Source organism: Giraffa tippelskirchi, chromosome 3 (assembly GCF_054371585.1).
Source record: "Giraffa tippelskirchi isolate mGirTip1 chromosome 3, T2T-mGirTip1v1.2.pri, whole genome shotgun sequence".
Taxonomy (NCBI): Eukaryota; Metazoa; Chordata; class Mammalia; order Artiodactyla; family Giraffidae; genus Giraffa; species Giraffa tippelskirchi.
This window is the reverse complement of record NC_137277.1, coordinates 23,131,200-23,149,984: the sequence shown is the minus strand read 5'-3', so window position 1 is coordinate 23,149,984 and position 18,785 is coordinate 23,131,200. Positions and strand designations below refer to the sequence as shown.

Genomic DNA, 18,785 nt, shown 5'->3' with positions numbered 1-18,785 from the left:
AGCATGGCTGGAGATAGGAGAGCAACCTGATGGGAAGGGGACTCAAGATGAAGCCAATAAAGAAAGCAACAGGTTAAGGGCCTTATAAGCCATGTTAAGGGACTGAATTTTATCCTGTTGGCAGTAGAAAATATTAAACATTCATATGCAGCTGAAATGCATGACCAGCTTAGCAAGTAAAGAATGAACTGGAGAGGATCAGGATTGGAAAGGCCTGGTGAAATTCCCTCAGTCTTGAGGTATCTCTCTTATCTGATTAAAAGCTTTCTAACAGACATAAAACACCTTGCTAAAAACTAGCAAGGGGGCACTCTGTCCCCTCCTGATGTCTATGTCAGAAGCTTTCCCTATCTCCGTTATACTTTAATAAAACTTCGGTACACAAAAAGCTCCAAGTACTCAAGCCTCATCTCTGACCCCAGTTCGAAATCCTCTCCTCCAGAGGTCACAAATTTTGGTGTAACACAAGGCTCATAGCAGCAATATTTCACTTTCCCCTCATCAGGTTATTCAACCCTTCCTCCCCCACCCTCCACCTTGTCCTAATGGTCCTTCTCTCTTGCCTTCAATACAGGTGATTTTGCGTCTCAGAGAACACTTGGGAATGTCTGTAGACACTTTTGGTTGTCACAACTCGGGGAGAAAGGTGCTACTAGCCAGAGGTCAGGGATGTTGCTAAACATCCTACATGCACAGGACTACACATACAACAAAGAATTATCCAGCCCAAAATGTCAATAGTGCTGAGGCTGAGAAACTTGGGATTTGAACTTTCCTGTCCCTAAATGCAGCTACTTGAAGACACTAAATTGGACTAACCATGATAGTATCTTGGAAGTCATTCTAATTGATAACATCTGACAAACTCTAATATAGCTACTAGACAAATGGCTAAATCGATCTATTTGCTGATTCAATTAGCTACACTTTCAGGAGATTAGCATTTTTCTGATCTTGCATCATGTTCTTATGAGTACATTTTCCCATTTGGTGGCTATACAGGTTATGAGAACTAGCCACATAACTTATAATCACTGAGGACAGTGACTGCAGCCATGAAATTAAAAGACACTTTCCCTTTGGAAGAAAAGCTATGACAAACCTAGACAACATATTAAAAAGCAGAGACATCACTTTGCTGACAAAGGTCCATATAGTCAAAGCTATGGTTTTTCCAATAGTCATGTACGGATGTGAGAGGTGGACTATAAAGAAGGTTGAACACCAAAGAACGGATGCTTTCGAGCTGTGGTGTTGGAGAAGACTCTTGAGAGTCACTTGGACTGCAAGGAGAGCAAACCAGTCAATCCTAAAGGAAATCAATCCTTTTGATTGATTGAATATTTTTGAATATTCATTGGAAGGACTGATGTTGAAGCTGAAGCTCCAATACTTTGGCCACCTGATGCAAAGAGCCGACTCACTGGGAAAGACCCTGATGCTGGGAAAGCTTGAAGGCTGGAGAAGAGGATTACAGAGGATGAGATGGTTGGATGGCATCACTGACTCAGTGGACCTGAGTTTGAGCAAACTCCGGAGACGGCGAAGGACAGCAGCCTGGCGTGCTGCAGTCCATGGGGTCACAAAGAATTGGACACGACTAAGTGACTGAACAACAATGAATTCAGAAGAAAGCTCTGCCACTACAGATCAGAATGCTGCACTAAAGGTGTGAAAGTCAGAAAGGCGAACATGAGGAAGATCTTCTGTGATACCAGAACACGGCTCAGGGATGAGAATGGGGCACAAATCACAATTACAGCGCTGAACAAGACTGAATTCCTAGTTGAGGAAAGGCGAGGTACCCCAAGACAAAATATACAAAACAAAATCTGCGTAACACGTCCTCCATACCTGCCTCCTTTCCTAGCCACGGTTCCAACCATTCCGAAGCTCCCCAGAATTTCCAGCCAGAAGGGCTTCCTGCCAACAAACACCACCTGCCATCCTTGGCGACCCACCTCACACACCTTTCCAAGTCTCCGCCCCGTCCCTCCATGGCCTCAGTGATCCGCCCCCTGTCCAGGGCTACAGCTCCCTCTCCCCGAAAGCACAGCCGCGTTATCAAGAATACTCACTGCCACACCCGTCCCCAGCCCCAGTTGGTCTCGGGCCTCAGTTCTCCTCCAGCCCTGGGCTCTCTCACTTACCAGGTCTCCGCCTCCCATGATGGTGGAGATGTTTCCTGACTCCGCGGATCTAGAAGACGCAGGAAGGATAGGAGAGAAACTTGGAGAAACAGTTCAACAAAGACCTCCCGAGATCTCGTCCCGGGGACAACCGGCTACCACTTTCACTGCCCGATCCAGAGCCCACTTCCGGGAGGGCGTCCTATTACAGAGACAGCGTCGCAGGACAGTGACGTTTAATACTAGCTGTCGCGTTGCGTGGCGGTAGCTTCGTGAGCAGTCTCACGGAGTACGGCCCATGATATCGCGGGATCTGTGATTTCCTTTCGGTCACCTTGAGTTCGCTCTTCTTCCTAGCTTTCCAAATGGTGTGTTAATAAGCTGAAGTTCTGTGGGGTTGTGCTTCCAAGGTGGCGCTAGTGGTAAAGAACACAACTGGCCAGTGAAGGAGACGTGGAGACGCGCATTCCATTTCTGAGTCAGGAAGATTCCCCTGGAAGAGGGCATGGCAACCCACTCCAGTATTCTTTCCTGTAGAATCCCATAGGCAGAGGAGCCCCGGTACTGAAGCGACTTAGAACGCACGCGCTGTTTGGGGGTTCTAATTGAGCCTGGGCCTCACCGGCGGTTCTGTTGCCATGGCAGTGCACTGTGGCGTCTTTGGGAACCCCCCTCCAGATCTCACTCCCGAGCCCCAGCGTGGACCAGCCTAGGCCACCCAGAGTGTGTAAAACGGCTTTTCAAATCAGCACTCTACAATTAAGATATATTTTCCATATATCTTAATTGTAAAGGTTATGTTATTTCTCATAAATTGTTTCATTATATAAAGAGAACTCTTTGTGCACAGTAAAAAAAAAAAATCAGCACTCTCGTCAAACCTCGACTCACAGCCACCTCCCTTTCCCCAAGCTTATTTTACGAAGTTAAACAGAATCCAGCCAACCGAAATTCCATCAGCTTCCCTGCATCAAACCTTTAGAATCTGCCAGCTTCTCCCTTATCTTTCGTTTATGGTGGAAGAGGCATCCCTCCTAATCTAAGGCATGGAGGTTCATCTGCTGGGATCCCACCCTTCACATCTGGTATTGATAAAGTAGTTGATTAAATAGTTAATGCCACTAGGGGATTGTAAGTAGAAAAAATATGGGAGACCCTTCCAAGTTAAAAGCAGGCTTCCCTTGTGGCTCAGCTGGTAAAGAATCTGCCCGCAACACAGGAGACCTGGGTTCGATCCCTGGGTTGGGAAGAACCCCTGAAGGCGGGAAAGGCTACCCACTCCAGTGTTCTGGCCTGGAGAGTTCCATGGAGTGTATAGTCCATGGGGTCGCAAAGAGTCGGAGACGACTGAGCGACTTGAAGAAAGCAGGCTTGCTTAAGCAATAAACCATGCAACAGAAGCAGGAGACATGCCCCCAAAACATAAAACAATGAATGGTGGCATGATATCCACATCCTGCCCAGTGAGCTGAATAAGCTAATGATTGCTAGGTCAGGACTCTCTGCTCATGTAAAAAATAATAATTTGTGGACCTAGCTTGATCGTATAGGAACAAGAAAACTCCCCTGCCCACCTTGGAGCAGGAACTGATGATAGAATCATGATGTCTACTGAAGAAAGACAAAGAAGGTCTTCTAGCTCTCCCCACTTTTCCTTTGATTATAAAACTGTAGCCTGGACACAGCACCACCTTGCCCTCCTGCTTGTAAGCCTCACAAGCTCCTATTCTAATAAATCACTTCTTGTGTATCAGTTTGCCTCTGGCTGAATTCTTTCTGTACTGAGACATAAAGGACTATGGTTACGAGCTCTTTGGAAAGAGACACCTGAAAGCTACACCAAACAGTTTAAGTATTACTCAATTTCTCACTCTCTCCTCTAACTCCCTACGTATTGGCTTATTATCATCATCATCATTTTAGATATACTTAGTTGATCCCTTAAAAAGAAAAAAGTTCGTGTCTTTCCCTTAGCTGCTGCAATCTCCTCTCTGTCTTTAGCAAACTTAAAACAAGTTGCCTCCACTATGGAGGCAAGATGCTTCCGCTTCAACTTTGGCTTAACCTGAACTCTCCACTCAACTATTCTTCCCATGACCTTCAATAATACGGCCCTCCTTGAATTTAAATTGAAAACCACATTTCACCCTCATCTGGACTACCTCTAACCTTTGGAATTTACTCTCTCCTTACTGAAACACTTTTCACTTAATTTCTTCCCATCACTGTCCAAATTTTCATTCTCTAGATCTTTCTCAGGGAACATTTTTGTTTCTTCCTCTTTCTGCCTCTGAAGTTCTGTCTTAAGCCTTTTCACAGTGTTCTCCTTTTGTGATCTCATCTACTCACAGGGCTTCAGTTACCATCTATTAATATATGCTAATGATCCCAAATTCATTATCTCCAGTCATAGCTCCCTTCAAGCTCCAGGGTTTTAAGCCTGGCTATTAGGCATGGCGGAGAAGGCAATGGCACCCCACTCGAGTACTCTTGCCTGGAAAATCCCATGGATGGAGGAGCCCGGTAGGCTGCAGACCAGGGGGTCGCTAAGAGTTGGAAACCACTGAGCAACTTGACTTTCACTTTTCACTTTCATGCATTGGAGAAGGAAATGGCAACCCACTCCAGTACTCTTGCCTGGAGAATCCCAGGGACGGTGGAGCCTGGTGGGCTGCCGTCTATGGGGTCGCAGAGTCGGACACGACTGAAGCGACTTAGCAGCAGCAGCATTAGGCATGGGGTCGCTAAGAGTCGGACATGACTGAGCGACTTCACTTTTACTTTTCCCTTTCATGCACTGGAGAAGGAAATGGCAACCCACTCCAGTGTTCTTGCCTGGAGAATCCCAGGGACGGCAGAGCCTGGTGGGCGGCCGTCTATGGGGTCGCACAGAGTCGGACACGACTGAAGCGACTTAGCAGCAGCAGCAGCAGCATTAGGCATTTCCAACTGGACATGTCAAAATCGAGATACTTTGCTATCTATGTGGGTGCAGGCTGTGTCTCTCTAAAACACATATAATTTTATCAATCCACTGCTTTAAAAAGTTTCACAGTTCCCCATTATTCATACTATAAAACCCACATTTTTAAAATGTCAAGTCCTGGGAATTCCCTGGTTGTCTGGTGGTTGGGACTCCACACTTTCACTGCCGAGAGCCTGGGTTCAGTTCCTGGTTGGGGAACTAAGATCTCAAAAGCCACAATGCACAGTTCTTTCATGACTTGACTCTTCTGACTTCTCCAGCCTCACAAGACTTCCTACCTCTCACTTACTACGCTAGAGCTAAACTTTTATTTCCCTAGCCAAATACTCTTAACAAAAACATTTTTTAACGAGTAATACATTGTAAATATTTTTTTTTAAGATTTATTTATTTACTTACTTTTGGCTGTGCTGGGTCTTTGTTGCTGTGTGGGCTACTCTCTAATTGTGGTGTCTGGACTTTCCATTACAATAGCTTCTCTTGTTGTGGAGCACGGGCTCTAAGGTGTATGGGCTTCAGTAGTTGTGGTACAACAGGCTCAGTAGTTGTGACTCCCAGGCTCTAGAGCAGAGTAGTTGTGGCCCATGGGCTTAGTTGCTCCAAGGCATGTGGTATCTTCTTGGCCCAGGGATCAAACCCATGTCTCCTGCATTGGTGGGAAGAGTCTTTACCACTGAGCCACCAAGGAGGCCCTGTAAATATGTTTTAAGAGATATAAAAGTCAACATGGTACAGACTTCCCTGGTGGTCCAGTGGCTAAGAATCTGTGCTCCCACTCCAGGGCCATGGGTTCTATCCCTTGTGAGGAAACTAAGATACCACATGACATATGGTGCTGTCAAAAAAAAAATCAATGCAATAAAAGTCCCCCACCATCCTTATATCCTCCTCAATCAGCATTTCATTTATCTCAAGTTTCCTTTATGTATCATTATAGTTTTGTATTAAATGTTTTAGCCTTTGGAATTTTTTAAATTGTCTTTCTGGTTGGCTACACATTCATCTCAACATCTCTACAGAATAATCTTATATTTTCCCCACTGGTGTGAAATACATGCGTATACACATATACTATATTCCCATTTGTATCTGAGTCTGTTTCTGAATTCTCTATTCCACTCCATTAATCCATCTATTCATGTGTTCTTATCAAACTGCCCTGACAGCTTTGTTTTAATGATATAGGCCCATTGCACCCTCGCTACTCTTCTTTTCCTAGAGTTTCAGGTTCTTCTTACAATTTTATTCTTCTAAATGAACTTTCAGGTCAACTTGTCCAGTTCCAGAAATGATGTTTTTAATGTTATTATTGAGAAATATATTAAATTTATAGATCACTTACTCTTACTAAAATTGCCTATATATATGTCTGCATCCATGCAAGTTCCATAATGCTAAAGACCTTTACCTTTGTATCCCTTATGCATGACACACTTTCTGGCACATAGTAGTTGCTTGCGTGTGTGTGTGTGTGTGTGTGTGCGCGCGCGCACCCAGTCGTGTCCAACTCTTTGCACGTCCCTGGACTGTAGCCCACCAGCCTCCTCTGTCCATGGAATTTTCCAGGCAAGAATAATGAAATGTGTTGCCATTTCCTGCTCCAGGGGATCTTCTCAACTCAGGGATCGAACCCAAGTCTCTTGCATCTCCTATATTGACAGGCAGATTCTTTACACTGCACCACATGGGAAGTCCTGTTTAATATTGTTAAATGAATACATGAATGGATGGATGATCCTTAAAGGCCTTGTGTTCTGAAATCACAATAGACTAAGGTGTTTTGCATAGGGCATGAATTCATAGAAATAATCGTTAATATTAACAGTTTCATGTAATAATAAGGGAGTTATATGCTTTAAAAGTTAAAAAATAATGGGGTTATATGTTTACCTCCCTCCTGAGAAACCTGTATACAGGTCAAGAGGCAACAACTAGAACCAGACATGGAACAACAGGCTGGTTCCAAATTGGGAAAAGAGTATATCAAGGCTGTATATTGTCACCTTGCGTATTTTACTTATATGCAGAGTATATCATGTGAAATGCTGGGCTGGATGGGCGGGGAGAAAAATCAATAACTTCAAATATGCAGATGACACCACACTAATGGCAGAAAGCAAAGAAAAGCTAAAGAGGCTCTTGATGAAAGTGAAAGGGGAGAGTGAAAAAACTGGCTTAAAACTCAACATTTAAGAAACTAAGATCATGGCATCTGGTCCCATCACTTCGTGGCAAATAGATGGGGAAACAATGGAAACAGTAAGAGACTTTATTTTCTTGGGCTTCAGAATCACTGTGGACAGTGACTGCAGCCATTTAAAAGACACTTGCTCCTTAGAAGAAAAGCTGTGATCAACCTAGACAGCATATTCAAAAGCATAGACATTACTTTGCCAACAAAAGTCTGTCTAGTCAAAGCTACGGTTTTTCCATAGTCAGGTATGGATGTGAGAGTTGGACCACAGAGAAGACTGAGTGCTGAAGAACTGATGCTTTTGAACTATGGTGTTGGAGAATACTCTTGAGAGTCCCTTGGGCTGCAAGGAGATCAAACCAGTCAATCCCGAATATTCACTGGAGGGGCTGATGCTGAAACTGAAGCTCCAACACTTTGGCCACCTGATGCAAAGAGCCGACTCATTGGAAGAGACCCTGATGCTGGGAAAGATAGAAGGCAGGAGAGGGGTATGACAGAGGATGAGATGGTTGGATGGCATCACTGACTCGTGGGACATGAGTTTGAGCAAACTCGGGAGTTGGTGAAGAACAGGGAAGCCTGGCGTGCTGCATGGGGTCGCCAAGAGTTGGACATGAATGAGCAACTGAACAACAACATGCTTTAAAAAGCTATGGCTTTGACTTAAATTTCAATCTCAAGTCTGTCAGGTATGTTATATAACCTTGGACAAGTTACACAACCTCTCTGAGGATTTTTCCTCATCTGTAAAATAAGAGTGATACCACCTACCCTGCAAAGTTGTAAGAATTAGAAGCAATAAAATTTGTAAAACATTTTCCATGTTATCTGTTAGGTAGTAGGTGTTTAATAAACAATTCTACTGACAAAGTTACCAATGTCCATAGTAACTTATCTTCTAGGGGGCTTATCTTCTAGGGCTGATTGATAGCAAACATTAGCAGGAAGAAAATACTTCTAAAAGACGAGGGTGCCACAGTTTTGTGGTGGAAAGTATTTGAAAACAAGACAGGGCTATTTTTGAAGTAGAAATAACTGAAATTGCAGAAACTACATGAGCCAATTTCTTTTCACCAGTGTTTCTCAAAGTGTGACCTGAGACTACCTGTAACAGAATACATAGAAGGTCTTCTTAAACATGACAGATTCCTGGACTTTACCCTTCAACCACTGAATCAGACTTTCCAGGGGTGAGATCCTCAGATTCTAGAAAGTTCTTCCTGTGATTCATGTGCACACTAGAGTTAGAAAACCACTGCTTTAGAATAAAGTTATTTTTCAAAGATAAATAAATAAATGAAGTGATCTTGTCTTAAGCCAAGAAACATAAAGGTTATGCACAAACGCTGTAATACAGCTGTTTTCTCAAGTGAGGAGAGGGGAGATATCAGAGGTGAATTAAGAAATTAATTGCCAGGACTGATCTGTGTTGTCTTTCATCTAGCTACTCATTGTTTATGAAATCATTCATTTTTCCATTCAGTGGATGTCGGACACTGGACAAATTGTACTATAGCCATAGTCTGCAAACTGATAAGTGCTCTTCCCAAGATAGAGTCAGATCTTTGCTACTCCTCAGCTACTCCAGAGATAGATACCCAAATGATGCTCCTTTGGATCTTGTGCCAGTCAGTTCTACAGTCAAATAACCACAAATAGCCCCACAGCTACTAAATCAGGTTAACAAGTATAGGCCCTGATCAAATGGTCTGCTTAGACATGAATTCTTGCAGAAAGTGGTGGAAGAGGGATCTATTGAGGTAGGGTTAAGTCAAAAAGCTTCATCCAAATTAGGGAGCATTCCTTTCTTCCTTCCTTCCTTCCTCCGCTCAGAAACTTAAGGGAAGATTATTATGGGCTAGTTCAGTTCAGTTCAGTCGCTCAGTCATGTCCGACTCTTTGCAACCCCACGCACTACAGCACGTCAGGCTTCCCTGTCCATCACCAACTCCCGGAGCTTACTCAAACTCATGTCCCTCGAGTCGGTGATGCCATCCAACCATCTCATCCTCTGTCATTCCCTTCTCCTCCCACCTTCAATCTTTCCCAGCATCAGGGTCTTTCCCAATGAGTCAGTTCTTCTCATCAGGTGGCCAAAGTATTAGAGTTTCAGCTTCAACATCAGTCCCTCCAGTGAATATTCAGGACTGATCTCCTTTAGGATGGACTGGTTGGATCTCCTTGCAGTCCAAGGGACTCTCAAGAGTCTTCTCCGGCACCACAGTTCATAAGCATCAATTCTTCAGCGCTCAGCTTTCTTTATGGTCCAACTCTCACATCCATACCTGACTACTGGAAAAACCATAGCCTTGACTAGATGGACCTTTGTTGGCAAACTAATGTCTATGCTTTTGAATATGCTGTCTAGGTTGACCACAGCTTTTCTTTCAAGGAGCAAGTGTCTTTTAATTTCATGGGTGCAGTCACCATCTGCAGTGATTCTGAAGCTCAAGAAAATAAAATCTGTCACTGTTTCCATTGTTTCCCCATCTATTTGCCATGAAGTGATAGGACCGGATGCCATGATCTTAGTTTTCTGAATGTTGAGTTTTAAGCCAATTTTTTCACTCTCCTCTTTCACTTTCATCAAGAGACTCTTTAGTTTTTCTTCACTTTCTGCCATTAGTGTGGTGACATCTGTATATCTGAGGTTATTGATATTTTTCCCCACAATCTTGATTTCGGCTTGTGCTTCATCCAGCCTGGCATTTCACTTGATGTACTCTACATATAAGTTAAATAAGCAGGGTGACAATATATAGCCTTGATGTACTCCTTTCCCAATTTGGAAACAGTCTGTTGTTCCATGTCCAGTTCTAACTGTTGCTTCTTGACCTGTATACAGATTTCTCAGGAGGCAGGTCAGGTGGTCTGATATTCCCATCTCTTTAAGAATTTTCCACAGCTTGTTGTGATCCACACATTTATTATTAATAAATTTATTTATATTTGGCTGCACTGGGTCTTCGTTGCTGCACTCTAGTGGCAGGACTTTCTAGGGCTTTCTCTAGTTGTGGTAAGTGGGGTCTACTCTTTAGCTGTGATGTGCAGGCTTCTCACCGCAGTGGCTTCTCATTGCAGAGCACAGGCTATCGGGCGTGCCAGCTTCAGTACTTGTGGTGCACAGTCATAGGTGCCCCAGAAATCTTCCTGGAGCAGGGATTCAATCTGTGTCTCCTGCATTGGGAGGTAGATTCTTAACCACTGGACCACTAGAAAAGTCCTGAATTTTGTTTTTTAACAGGAATCACAGAGCATAAAGGCCTTCGCTGATGGCTTAGCAGGTAAAGAATCCACCTGTAATGCAGGAGACATAGAAGATGTGGATTCTATTTCTGAGCTGAGAAGATCTCCTGGAGTAGGAAATGGCAACCCGGTCCAGTATTCTTGCCTGGAAAATTCCATTCCATGGATAGAGGGGCCTGACAGGCTACAGTCCAAAAGGTTGTAAAGAGTTGGACATAACCGAGTGACTAAGCTGCGGCAGCAGCACAGAACATAATAATAGTCTCCAATTCACCAATCTGCATTTTCTGTGGTGGGCCATTAGCCCATAGCATTTGGCTGGTTCTATGGTTATTAAGGAGTATTCCTGTATTTTAGAGAGACTTGAATAGTACATACTACTGGATATCACTGAAGTCATAGTCAACTCTAGGCTTAACTGGCTCATATCACTCCATTTTGGGTCTACCCTAGGTAGTAATGAGCCATCTCTGGAAATTATTTTTGTGTATGGTATGAGATTCGTCTTCTTCCATATGGATATCCAGTTATTCTGGCACCTATTTGTGAAAAGACTTTTTCTCCCCATTGAATTATTTTGGTGCCTTGGTAAAAAATCAAATGATCAAATAAGTGGGATCTATTTCTAGCCTCTCGATTCTCCACCATTGATCTATTTGTCAGTCCTTATGCCAGTACCATCTGTCTTGATTACCATGGCTTTTTATAGAGTATGGGAAGCAGGCCATATTAAGTCATTCAATTTTGCTCCTTTCTTTGAAGATAGCTTTGGCTATTCTAGGACTTTTATGTTTCCTTATAAATTTTAGAATCAGCTTGACAAATTAAAAGTGCTGCGATTTGAGTAAGATTGTGCTGAATTTATGGATTTGGAGAATTGATACCCCCTATCACTACTGAGTCTTCAACATGTGAACATGGTATATTCTTTGTTTTTTTTAACATGGTATATTCTTTTATTTATATGAGTGTTCTTTAATTTCAGCAGTACTTTGTAATTTTCAGAATAGAGATCTTACATATCTTTTGTTAAATTTATTCCTAAATTTTTATTTTTTGTGATGCTATTTTATTTTTTGGTTGTCTGGGATGTTTTTATTTCACTTATATTCTCTTTTTTTTAGAAAAAAAATATTAAAAGAATAATGAAGGAATTTCCTGGGAGCCCAGAAGTTACGAGTTGACATTGCTGGACAAACGGAAAAAAAAAAGAATCCCTTTTATCTGAATGTATAAGATGAACATGAAATTTCTCACTTTACTGCCTCAAATGTGGAGTGTAAGAGCTGGACTTCCCTGCTGTACAGGAGATGAGAATCCACCTGCTAATGCAGGGGCCATGGATTCAATCCCTGGTCCAGGAGGATTCCACGTGCCTTGGAGCAACTGGGCCCATGTGCCACATCTATTGAGCCCACATGCTGCAAACACTGAAGCTCATGCATCCTGGAACCTGTGCTCCAATACAAGAAAAGCCACCGCAGTGGGAAGCCCACACATCACATCTAGAGAGTGGTCCTGCTCTCTGCAACTGGAGAAAGCCCATGCACAGCAACAAAGACCCAGTGCAACCAGAAAAATTAATGATTTATTAAAAAAAAAAAATAGTGGGAGACTTACAGATATTGAAAGCAGACTTATGGTTACCAAAGGGGAAACATGGGGTAGGGGGAGGGATAAATCAGGAGCTTGGGAGGAACACACACACACTACCATATCTAAGACAGACAGCCAACTCTATAGCATAGGGAACTCTACTCAGTATTCGGATAACCTATATTGAGAAAAGAATCTAAAAACGAATGAATATATGTGTATGTCTGAGTCATTTTGCTGTACCCCTGAAATTAACACAACATTGTAAATCAACTATATTCCCTAAATTCCAATAAATATTTTTATAAAAAGAATAGTGGAAATGATTCATTTGTCCATTAATAGAACGGGTAAATAAACTGTGACACAGTCAGACAATAAAAGATGACCAAAAAAAAAACCAATACTGATGGAGACAACGACTTGACTATATCTCACAGATGTAATAATGAGTAAAAGAACCAGAACGTATGTACTGCTCATGTGCTGTATATTCCCATTATATATAAAGTTCATAAACATGCAAAACAAATCTATAGTGTTTGTGTCAGAACACTAGTAAGCATTAGCAGCAGAGGGACCACAAGGGTACCTGGGGAGGAATGCTGCAGGCTAGTTACCCAGGTGTGCTCAGGGTGGGACGTTCATTGAGCTGCACACTTTTAATATGTGCTGTCTTCTCTACATGTGCTTCAGTGAAAGTCACACAGAAAGAAACCATCACAATATCCACTCAGTGGGGCAAAATGTCCCACTGTGCTGGAAAAGCAGGTTTGGGGTTGTAGGTCCAAGCATGCTTCCCAAACCCAGCAAAGAACTTGAATGAGCACATTCCTGCTGCTGTCACTGAGTACTAAATGAAGTTGTTTGCCTGGGGACGCCTCTGCCTGGGTTATGCCCTGTATCATGACCTGATATTGGATTATTTATGCATTTATTTATTTTCTGTCTTTTCAACTAAGGTGTGATCTCACTGCTGGCACATAGTAAATTCACAACAAATATTTATAGGATGTATTTACCTCTATATCCTTCATTAACTGAGCAGAATTTGCCTTTTTCATGAATGCATTTTTTCACCTTTATTCTTTTTTTGCCAACATCTATCATCTGATATAGAAGCAAAATAAAAGAAAGAGGAAAATTTTCCCTGTAATGAGAACTCTAATTTACTCTCCTAAGAAGTTTCATATATAACATCTAACAGTGTTAATTATATTAATCGTGTTAAACTATCACCAGTTATGCTCACTTCACATGCCAGCAAGATTATGCTCAAAATCCTTCAAGCTAGGCTTCAACAATATATAAACCCAGAACTTTCAGATGTACAAGCTAAGTTTAGAAAAGGCAGAGAAACCAGAGATCAAATTGCTAACATTCGTTGGATCATGGAAAAAGCAAAGGAATTCCAGAAAAACATCTACTTCTGTTTCATTGACTACACTAAAGCCTTTTTGTGGATCACAACAAATTGTAGAAAATTCTTAAAGAGATGGGAGTATCAGACCACCTTACCTGTCTCCTGAGAAACCTATGCCAATCAAGAAGCAATGGTTAAAAATGGACAGGGAACAACTGACTGGTTCAAAATTTGGAAATAAGTATGACAAGGTTATATATTGTCACCCTGCTTGTTTAATTTATATGCAGAATGTGTGTGTGTGTGTGAGTCACTCAGTCACCTCTGATTCTTTACGACCCCATGGACTGTAGTTTGCCAGGCTTTTCTGTCCATGGAATTCTCCAGGCAAAAATACTGGAGTGGGTTGCCATTCTCTTCTCCAGGGGATGGTCCCAACCCAGGGATCGAACCCAGGTCTCCTGCATTGCAGGCAGATTCTTTACCATCTGAGCCAACAGGGAAGCCCTATATGCAGAATATATCATGCAAAATGCTGGGCTGGAAGAATCACAAGCTGGAATCAAGATTGTGGGGAGACATACCAACAACTTCAAATACACAGCTGATACCACTCTAATGGCAGAAAATGAAGAGGAACTAAAGAGCTTCTTGATGAAGGTGAAAGAGGAGAGTGAAAAAACTGGCTTGAAACTCATCGTTAAAAAAACGAAGATCATGGCATCCAGTCCCATCATGTCATGGCAAATAGAAGAGGAGTAAATGGAATCAGGCACAGATTTTATTTTCTTGGGCTCCACAATCACTGCAGATGGTGACTACAGGCATGAAATTAAAAAAATGCTGCTCCTGGGAAGGAAAGCTATGGCAAAACTAGACAGCATATTAAAAAGTAGAGACATCAGTTTGCCAACAAAGGTGAAGTTCGCTCAGTCATGTCCAACTCTTTATAACCCATGAACTGTAGCCTACCAGGCTCCCCTGTCCATTCCCCAGAAAAGAATGCTGGAGTGGGCAGCCATCCCCTTTTCCAGGGGATCTTCCTGACCCAGGGATCAAACTCCTGCATTGCAGGCAGATTCTTGACCATCTGAGCCACCAGGGAAGCTGATAAAGGTGCATATAGTCAACGCTAGGATTTTCCCAGTAGTCATGTATGGATGTAAGAGTTGGACCATAAAGAAGGCTGAGCACCAAAGAATCAATGCTTTTGAATTATGATGCTGGAGAAGACTCTTGAGAATCCCTTGGATGGCAAGACAATCAAACCAGCTAATTCTAAAGGAAATCAGCCCTGAATATTTATTGGAAGGACTGATGCTGAGGCTGAAACTGCAGTACACTGGCCACTTGATGCGAAGAGCCAACCCACTGGAAAAGAACCCTGATGTTGGGAAAGACTGAAGGAAAAGGAGAGTGGGGTGACAGAGGATAAGATGTTTAGATGGCATCACTGACTCAATGGACATGAATTTGAGAAAACTCCTGGCAATGGTGAGGGACAGAAGAGCCTCGTGTGCTACAGTCCATGGGGTCGGAAAGAGTCGGACATGACTAAGTGATTGAACAACCACATTACATCCCTGGTACTTGTTTATTTTATAACTGGAAGTTCATACCTTTTGATGACCTTCATCCAGTTCCCCCACCATACCTGCCACAGGCTACTTCCGGTAACCACAAATTTGATCTCTTTTTTATTAGTCTGTTTATTTGTTTGTTTTTGAAGTATAATTGACCTGTAACACTATTTAAGTTGCTGGTGCACAACATAGTGATTCAGTGGGTGGGTGTGTGCTAAGTCGCTGCAGTCGTGTCCAACTCTTTGTGACCCTATGGACTGTAGCCACCAGGCTCCTCTTTCCATGGGATTCTCCAGGCAAGAATACTGGAGTGGGTTGCCGTGCCCTCCTTCAGGGTATCTTCCTGACACAGAGATAAAACCCTTGTCTCTTACCACTAACCTGCATTGGCAGGCAAGTTCTTTACCACTAGTGCCACCTGGGAAGCCCAATATTGGTATACATTTGTGAAGGGCAGGGTGAAGATGGTGAAGGGCAGGGAAGCCTGGAGCACTGCAGTCTACGGATGGGGTCACAAAGAGTCAGACAAGACTGAGCGACTGAACAACAACAAAATTGTGATATTGTGATGTAATAAGAAATACAAATATTTGGTATTCATCTCTTGGCAGGAGCTCTTAATCCACTTCTAATTGCCTAAGGGATAAGAGCAATAAAGATGAAAGGTGCATCTTTTGTTATTCATAACAAGCCTCTTTCAATCCGCCTATTACTACAGGATAGCTGGTTGCCAGGGGAAACGACCTTGAGACTAGAGGGTTGGATATTTGAGCCCACCCACTGACTGCAGGGGAGAGGAAAAAGACTGGAGTTTTGAGTTAATCAACAGTGGACAGACCTATATAATGAAGTGTACATTTAAAATAAACTCTTAACTAAAAGGATTCCAGAGCTTCCTGGTTGGTGAGCACGTGGAGATGCTGGGAGGGCAGCCCATCAAGAAAGGTCATGGAAGCCTCGTGCTCCTTCCCACATACCTTCCTTATGCTTCTCTTCCATTTGGCTGTTTCTCAGTTGTGTCCTTTTATGTGCTTAGTTGCTCAATCATGTCTGACTCTTTGTGACACCATGGACTGTAGTCTACCAGGCTCCTCTGTCTGTGGGGATTCTCCAGGCAAGAATACTGGAGTGAGTTGCCATGCCTTCCTCCAGGGAATCTTCCCAACCCAGGGATTGAACTCAGGTCTCCCATGTTGCAGGTGTATTCTTCACCATCTGAGCCAATAATAAACTGGTAATTTAGTAAGTAAGAGGCTCCGCTGCTGGTTTAGATGATAAAAAATCTGGCTGCAATGCAGGAGACCCTGGTTCGATGTCTGGGTCAGGAAGATCCCCTGGAGAAGGGAATGGTTACCCACTCCAGTATTCTTGCCTGGAGAATCCCATGGACAGAGGAGCCTGGCGGACTACAGTCCATGGGGTCTCAAGGAACTGGACGTAAGTAAGTGACTAACACTTAGTAAGTAAACTGTTTTCCTGAGTTCTGTGAGCTGTTCTAGCAAACTGTGGTACTGAAGAAGTATGGGAGCCAATGATATATAGCTGATTGGTCCGAAGTACAGGTGACAACCTGGACTTGCATTTGGTATCTGAAGTTTCGGGAGCGGGGGGACACTCTAATGAGACTGAGTCCTTCATCCTGTGGGTTGGATGCTGACTCTAGGTAGAAAGTATCAGAACTGAACTAAATTGAATGTTGGGGACTTCCCTGGTGGTCCAGTGGTTAAGACTCCATGCTCCCAATGCAGGGGATGTGGGTTTGATCCCTGGCTACAAAACTAAAGTCCCACATGCTGTGTGGAGATATCAAAAAATAAAATAAAATAAACTACAGGGAGAAACCATGTCAGCCCCACTAGAATGGTTACAGTAAAAAAAAAGAAAAAAAATTGAATGTTGGACACCCAGTTGAGATCCACAGAGAACCAGAGAATTATTTGATGTGAGAAAAACTCTCACGGATTTGGTGGTTAGAACTGAGTCTCTGAGTAGGAGAAACTTTTTTTTCATATATAAAGACATAATTTTTGTATATTAACCTTATATTTTACAACCTTGCTAAATTCACTTATTAGTTCTCATAGCTGTAAAGGAAAATCAACCCTTTGGAAAACAGTCTAGAAGTTCCTCAAAAGGTTAAACATAGTTACCATATGACACAGCATTACACTCTTCAATATATACACATAGGTTAAATGAACACATATATCCATACAAAAAGTTATATATGAATATTCATAGCAGTGAAATAAAACTCATATTTTATAACAAGACAAGAAAAATTGGGGGACTTCTCTGGCAGTCCACTGGTTAAGACTCTGCTTGCACTGCAGGAGGTACAGCTTTGATCCTTAGTTGGGGAACTAAGATCTCACATATATATGCTGCATGCAGTGTGGCCAACAAACAACAAAGCAAGAAGACAAGAAAAATTTAAACATAAAAATTTTCTTTGTCCAGTTGGTCCTCCTCCCTCCCCTTTAGTGGGTATTGTGCATCTGCATTAACTAGACCTCCTTAGAGATAATATTCCTTCTTAATCTTATCAAGGGTCATAACTCCTCAGGAGATAACCTTCCTTCTTAATCCTATGACTCATGACTCACCCACTGCTTGCATTGTACCTGTAGACCTGGATTGTGTAAACTGTCAATAATGTTACATCCCTCAGTCTCAAAACCATATATAACTGTGCTTTGACCTCTAATAGGCAGAAGAGCCTGGAGGAGGGCATGTCAACACACTCCAGTATTCTTGCCTGGAGAATCCCATGGGCAGAGGAGCCTGGTGGGCTACAGTCCATGGTGGTGGTGGTTTAGTCGCTGTGTCTGACTCTTGTGACCCCATGGACAGTCCGTAGGGTCGCAAAGTTAGTCGGACACGACTGAAGCAACTTAGCATGTATGCACACATGTAGACAAAAAGTGGATCTGTGGTTACCTACAGATGGATAGATTGGAGGAAATGGGGAGTGATTCCTAATGGATATGGGGTTTATTTTGGGGATGAGATTGTGGTGAGGGTTGCACAACTCTGTGAATATACTAAAACCATTGAATTGTGTATGTTTGATAGGTATATTGTATCATATATGAATTATATCAATAAGACTGTCATTAAAAAAAAGAAAATCAGTACCACTTGCAATAAACAGAATGAAAAGCCAAATGCAATATTATTAAACACTAGCTAGTTATTTACATCTACTCTCATTGATTAAAAAAAGAAAGGATTCAGAAGTGACGTTTCTTTTAGGTCTCTCATTAGAGAGATGATCTCAAATACAATTTTTCACTTAAGTTACTCAGGAATGAAAAAGAATTGAAAAAAGGGATAATTTTTTCATTCTGTGGTTCAGTGGTTTTTGTGACATGTCGACTAGTTACTGTCAAACTGCCTATACCTGTAGTACCCATCCCACCCTTGGGGCAAACTGAGGGGCAAGATTCAAAGTCGAAGTACAGCACTGAGTGTGGCACCTGCTCCATCCACTGAAGCAATACTTACTAAGTGGCACAGGAAGGGACATTTAAGCATTTCGGTTATCACTCTACAAACAACCTTGTAAAAGTGATGTCAGGTGGGTTTAAGGTGTCTCTTAGAAATGGAGAGGTTTCTGTGGAAGAAAACTGAATTGAAATAGGAACCAGCTGCCTTGTGCTGAAATACTCCATCACGGAGTTCT

General features: G+C 42.5%; 1 protein-coding gene across 4 annotated transcripts in view; it reads right to left on the bottom strand.

The window, feature by feature from the left end:
• The window catches only part of CWC25 (CWC25 spliceosome associated protein), a 41,070-nt gene that overhangs the window by 18,582 nt on the left and 3,703 nt on the right, over positions 1–18,785 (bottom strand). Inside the window, exons 1-3 of one of the 4 annotated variants that reach the window (XM_081582271.1) lie at positions 16,078–16,152; positions 5,515–5,807; positions 2,151–2,199 (exon numbers count right to left, since the gene is read on the bottom strand). In XM_081582271.1, the coding sequence (XP_081438397.1) occupies positions 2,151–2,168 (18 nt within the window). In that variant the 5' untranslated portion in view covers positions 2,169–2,199; positions 5,515–5,807; positions 16,078–16,152. Of the gene's footprint in view, positions 1–2,150; positions 2,308–2,463; positions 4,080–5,514; positions 5,808–16,077; positions 16,153–18,785 lie in introns of those variants that run through there. The other 3 variants (XM_081582272.1, XM_081582269.1, XM_081582270.1) reach the window with 3 other exon arrangements.